Below are 6,000 nucleotides of genomic sequence, written 5' to 3'. Positions count from 1 at the left end.
TGGCATGCTGAAGATGTGGTCCAACCTTTGCCCTCTATTCCTGGGCAAGAAAAGCTACTTAAAGATCCTTCTCTATCATCCCTAAGCCACTATGGATACTTGCAGGCCACTGCCACCAGAATCCTTCATGAGCAGGAATTGAACCACTGGAAGAACCTCTTAAGTGTTTGAAGACTATATTGAAATATATATATATATATATATGTGTGTGTGTGTGTGTGTGTGTGTGTGTGTGTGTGTTTGTGTGTGTATGCACACACATATACAAATATACAGATACAAAATATATACATACATGTATGCATCTATGTATATATATGTATACATTTATAAAATTTATTCAAATAATACTTTGAAACTTCATTTTCTACATTCTGTCCTACATCAGTTTTCTCACCTGCCTCTCCATCCTCCCACCCACTTGGAGCTGAGTCATGTGCAGATGTTTCAATTGGGTCAACAATGGCTTTCTTTCCGAGAGAAAAGACTGATGAAGTGAAAACAGATGAGTTAAGAAAGCAGCAGGGGGTCCCAAAGATCTACCAGGGAGTTGGAAGAGATGGGTCTTGAAGGGAGTTCTGGTAAGCTGTGGTTACTTCTTTACACCATTTCCATAATGTTCCATTCAAGGCACTGGTTTCCTTTACAACATCAGCAAGGCTCTGAGCCAGAATGGAGGTGAAAGGAAATATCTGCTGAAATTGACAGCTAGGAAACATGGAGGAAAAAAAAAACAACATGGTGCCTTATTGCCTTTGGCAAGTCTCTGGGGATGGAGGAGATGATAGAAGGATGATCTTTCCCAAAGAGTGTGGAAATCCATCCACCCACCTAATGTTCAAGAATAATTTCCTGTCATGTGATTAGAGGTGTTAAATTGGAATTCTCCTCAGGGGTCCTCTCCCCATCTGGTGACCTCTTCCTTTTCCCAACACCTGAAAAGACATTACAAGATCCAAGATCCATTTGTGAAGCATTTCAAAACCTTGTATTATTTTTCAAGAATCCATATTTACTACAATACATTCTACTTTCCTCAGAAGTAGAAAAGATGTAAGAACATGGTAGGTTGGACTAGAGGGAAATAATTCTAATTTGGGTAGAAATTGAACCTCAATTCAGTGAAATGAGGAAGCAATCATTATATTTGCCATTATAGGCATTTTGAATGGGGTAGCAAGTTTTTAGGACTAAGAAGTTGTTTTTATCTGAAGAGAAGGAAGACAAAATAAGAAAACCTATGACTCAAAAAATGGTAGCTAATGATTATGGAAATTAAATTTCACAGAGGAATTTAAGTCCACAGAATGCCTTATAATATATACTTGCTTCCCAGTTAGACTGTAAGCTTATTGTGGTCAGGGATCATTTGCCTTTCTGTATCCACCAAATATAATACAATGCCTGGCACATAGAAAGCTTGCTGAATTGACTCTCCCTTGGATAATATTTTCCTGTTCTCAGCTTTCACATCTCATTATGCTGTTTTAGGGTAACTGCTCCATCACATCTTGCTAAGGCAAGTCTCTTGTGTTGGTAGAAGCAGCTGAGTTTCATGCCCAGTTACCAGGAGTCTATCCAGTTGACCATGTTTCCATGGGGAAAGGACTGGACCAGAGATTTCTTTGGGAAAAGACATTCCCTCTACCAATACTGGTCAGCACATTCTCTGCAACATATAGTAGATGTTCCCTTAGATGTTCTGAGTCTTGTCAAGGATCACATGGGCAGTATGGGCCAGTGGCAGAACTAAAATCCAGGTATTTCTGACTCCAAGGCAAACCCTATCTACTATGACACACTGTAGGAATATTTAAGTAAGAAGTGTTGTACTTAAAAAAAATCAATTTGCATTGGCGTCAATCAATTTATACAGTGGACAGAGTGCTAGATTTGAAATCAGAAGGCATCCTGAGTTCAAATTTGATCTTTGGGCAAATTATTTAATCTAATGTCAATGGGACGACGGGACTAGATGACCTTTAAAGTCTCTTCAAGCTCTGAAACTGCAATCATTATTTAGCAGGATGGACTATATTTAACTTTGGCTTTTTACTGTGCATTGAATTTATTTCTTTGAGTTTGCTTTGCAAAATGGTTAATGAATTCTGGATATTTAATGAATGGGGATACTTTCCCGATGGAATAAGATATTAAAGTCCTATGTCCCTGTTCTGGCCCCTTCAAAGTCATCCAATGATTCCATCTTGGAAATAGATATTAATGTGTACCTGCAGGGCTTTCTTCTCAAGAGACTTTCCAGATAGGTAGGGATCTACTCACTTAAAGTTCTCAGCAACTTCTTGCCCAGCGTCTCCTCAAAGTCACTGCTGGAGGGGCTGGTCACACTCCCCAGGTTAGGGTCCTCAGAGTCCAAGATGAGATTACAACATTCACTGTCTGTTTCTAAGATATCAGGAGAAGGAAAAATAGGAAATAATTTTAGGACCATAGCACAACATCCCTCACTGTACAGATGAGGAAATGGACCTGGTGGGAGGAAGTGGCCAGTGTCATGCAGTTAGTAAATATTCAAGGATGAGATTTGAATCCAGGTTCTTTGATTCTAAGTATAGTATGTTTTCACTGTACTAAACTGATTCTCTTTCCTACCAAACCTACTCCACTTTACAAACCAAACAAAATTACCTGCCTCTTTTTTGGTCTTAGCAAGGTAAATATGTACTACCTAGTTCTCAGTATCCTTTTTTACTGTATAAATTATTGAGGATCTGTCCAAAAAGTTTTTATGTGAGTTACATTTATAGATATTTATAATATTAAAATTAAATATACACACATTAAATTTGTAGATCCTCTGAAAGGATTTGAGACCCCCAGAATTCTCTGGAACTCTTGGAGAACCATTGACCTAGAGGAATGTATTTTAGGGTTAATCTTAAAATATAAAGGCCCCTATGGATTAGTGTAATGTTCAATTTGTAAGGGAGATGAAATCAGGAGGCAAGAGGGTTGAATAACAATGAAGCAGATTTGGGGAGCACTATCCCCAGAGAAATTGGCATAATACTCGTTACATGAAGTTTGGGGAAATGACTGGCCAGAGTAATCACTGTCATCAGTGAAGGAAAAAAGACTACCTGTTGTAAATCTAGAGTGCTGACACCTGTCTTTTGCTGGTTCTTTCTTATCCTTTTGGAGATTTTAACATCAATGAAAACAGGTTGTTCTTTAAACTTTCTATCTCCCCAGGGAATAACTATAGCCAGTACACAGTATGTTTACTGATATGATTTACTGAATGGTTAGCCAAGTAGCTGCAATATAAATGGAATACTTCAAACCCTATAATTAAAAGAGGAAACTTCCTGTTTTGTTGAGAGAGGACTTGGGATTATAAGAATGAACCAAAGAATTAGATTTAAAGAGTCAGGTGGGAGATTTCTGTATGGAGGGAGGTCATTTTCTTGGGGATCCCTAAGGCCCTTTCAGGGAATTCATGAAGTATAAACTATTTTTGTAATAGTACTGTTTTATTGTCCAAATGTGGCAAATATCAATAGATATAATACTTATGAACAAAAACTCTTCGTGGGGCTGTTGGTAATTGTTAAGAGTAAAAAGGGGTCCTGACACCTAAAAGCTTGAGAACTACAGCACTAAGTACACAGACCACTTCACCCAAAAAGATAAGGTAGGACTGAGGTAAGAAAATTCTAGTTAGGGAAAAAAGCTGAGGAACATCTCATTTAAATTATACAGATTTCTTTTATAAACTATTATACTTACCTCTCCCTGATGTATTATTTCTGAATATATAAGTAATGTACATATAGACATATACACATGCATATGTATATTTAGGACAAATAAAATTTATCATATCTATTATGAAATTTATAAATTTCATAATAGATATGATAAATTTTATTTGTATATATGCATATACATACCTACATATTATTTTCCCTTCTAAAAAGCTGGAAATTGGTGATCTGGATCTGTATAAGAAGGGGAAAATATCAAAGAAGAGGTGGAAGGTGGACCAGATATGGTAGCAATGTTGACATTACTGATTCCAAAGTGCCACAGAGACTAGGCAGATCCAGGAGGCCTAATGTCTCAGTTGGGGTTCTGTGGTTATGGAGATTTAGAAAATAGAGATGAAAGGCCTATAGCTACAATTACAGTCAGAGGAGCTGGTGCCTGGGAGGTTAATTCTGGGATTTCCCACAAATTAGTTTTGCTAAAGCACCATTAGGAGCCTGAAGAAGGTCTACTTTGAAAATGATTTATCTAAAGTACTTAGAGAATGAAGGGAAATGGACTCACCTGGGCATAAGAATTAAATCAAATCACAATGTTCCCTTAGCTCAGCCTCACTAGTCACAGTCCTACTAAAAGGTAATCATTCCCATAGTCCTTTTGTAATAGATTCCCAGATTCCAATCAGTGCTCTGCCACTTACAAGCCAGGCAATCCATAGATTGGATAGAATGCTGGACTTCAGAGATAGAAAGACCTGAATTCATATCTACCCCTGATACTAACTAGCTGTGTGACTTTTGTTAGGCAAGTCACTTAGCCTCTCTGGCCCTCAGTTTCTCCAGCTTCAAAATGGGAATGAAAACAACACTTACCTCACAGAGTTGTCATGAGGACCAAATGAGACAGCATATGTAAAGTGAATAGCAAACCTTAAAACACTACATGAAATGCTAGTTGTTACTATGAATGAAAAAGTCATTTTGTCAGAGCCTTGGTTTTCTCCCCTGTAAAATGTGGGAGAATGTGGTATAGTAGACAATTTCCAAGTGCCCTTCCAGCTCTAAAATCAGGAACTGCAGCCCCATCTGACCTGGTCTAACTGGAAGAAATTGAGGATTTGTGCTCTCCTCGGCATTCAGTTCCTCCTGTTCGAAGGAGATTTCTTCCATCTTCAGGTACACCGCTTCACTAGGGCTCTTCAAACCATCTGTCCGGCTGCCTGTAGAAGACACCAAACCACTGCATTGATCTGGAGTGGTCCAGAGGCCCTGCTGGAGGCCCAAGATCGCAGTGATTGGCTGGTAGCCAGAGAGACTGGAGGCTCCTAATTCCTTGGCAGTTTCCTTTGTATGCTGCCTCCATGACCAGCCCCATTGACTTACACTGAAGACTGTTCCTATCATTGAGAAGGGTGATGGCAGGGTCATCCTTAGGGGTCTGCGGGGTTCCACGAGAAGTTGGTGCCTTGGTGGAATCTCCATCGGCAAAGGCCTCCATGTCTGGAGACTGAGGGGAACTGTCCATGTGGCAAGCAGTGAGTGCATTCTGATACTGTTGTCGAGTGATCTAAGAGAAAGCAGAGAGAGGGAAAGACAGTTTATTTAGGATGGGCTAATCAGACCTCAATCTATGGAGCCCATCACTGGTATAAGCAACCATCTCAACCTAGGCCAAGAGGCAGGGCCATTTTGAATATTTACCATCTGGCCTCTGAACTATATAATGGGATGAGAAACACTCAGAAGGGCAAGGACACCCTGTACAAAAATATTTCTGCAACTGGTGACAAATTCTTCCTGAGCTAGTAGCAAAATTCAAAACAAGTCTTAAAATATACACATATTTTCTGAGCCTAGTAACTCAGTGTCATTATCAGTTTTTAATACTTTCATACTAATTAACTAAACAAACACCAGAAGAAGGCAGGGTCTTAAGATAATAAGATAAAAGTCTGAAAAGAAGAAAAAGGATCCTGAGAGCTAAATTCAAGGGACTCTCCTCTGGAGGAGAGATTAGACCTCCGAGGGCCAAGCTAGGCTGGATGACCACTTGTCAGATTTGTTGTGTAATTATATATCATATCAATCAATCAATGTTGATTGATAAATGTTATACAATTATTTAGGTTATGAATTGGAACAGAAGGTTTCTGAAGTTCTTTCCAGCTCTGAGATGCTGTGGTAAGTAAATTATAATAGAAGAGAGGGATTAATGTCTTAAGCACCCTTATGATAAGGGTACTGAGGCACAGTTGAAATGACTTGTTTAGGG

At 38.9% G+C, this 6,000-nt stretch overlaps 1 protein-coding gene across 1 annotated transcript in view; it reads right to left on the bottom strand.

Annotated features, from left to right (window-relative positions):
* Positions 1 to 227: 227 nt before the first annotated feature.
* The window catches only part of CNNM1 (cyclin and CBS domain divalent metal cation transport mediator 1), a 71,685-nt gene continuing 65,912 nt past the window's right edge, over positions 228 to 6,000 (bottom strand). Inside the window, exons 9-12 of the mRNA XM_074296036.1 lie at positions 5,112 to 5,295; positions 4,820 to 4,948; positions 2,284 to 2,406; positions 228 to 935 (exon numbers count right to left, since the gene is read on the bottom strand). Of these exons, the coding sequence (XP_074152137.1) occupies positions 856 to 935; positions 2,284 to 2,406; positions 4,820 to 4,948; positions 5,112 to 5,295 (516 nt within the window). The 3' untranslated portion in view covers positions 228 to 855. The remainder of the gene's footprint in view (positions 936 to 2,283; positions 2,407 to 4,819; positions 4,949 to 5,111; positions 5,296 to 6,000) is intronic.

This window comes from Sminthopsis crassicaudata, chromosome 2, assembly GCF_048593235.1.
Source record: "Sminthopsis crassicaudata isolate SCR6 chromosome 2, ASM4859323v1, whole genome shotgun sequence".
In the NCBI taxonomy this organism is placed as follows: Eukaryota; Metazoa; Chordata; class Mammalia; order Dasyuromorphia; family Dasyuridae; genus Sminthopsis; species Sminthopsis crassicaudata.
Note: the sequence above shows the minus strand (reverse complement) of the source record. Positions and strands in the feature narration are given on the sequence as shown.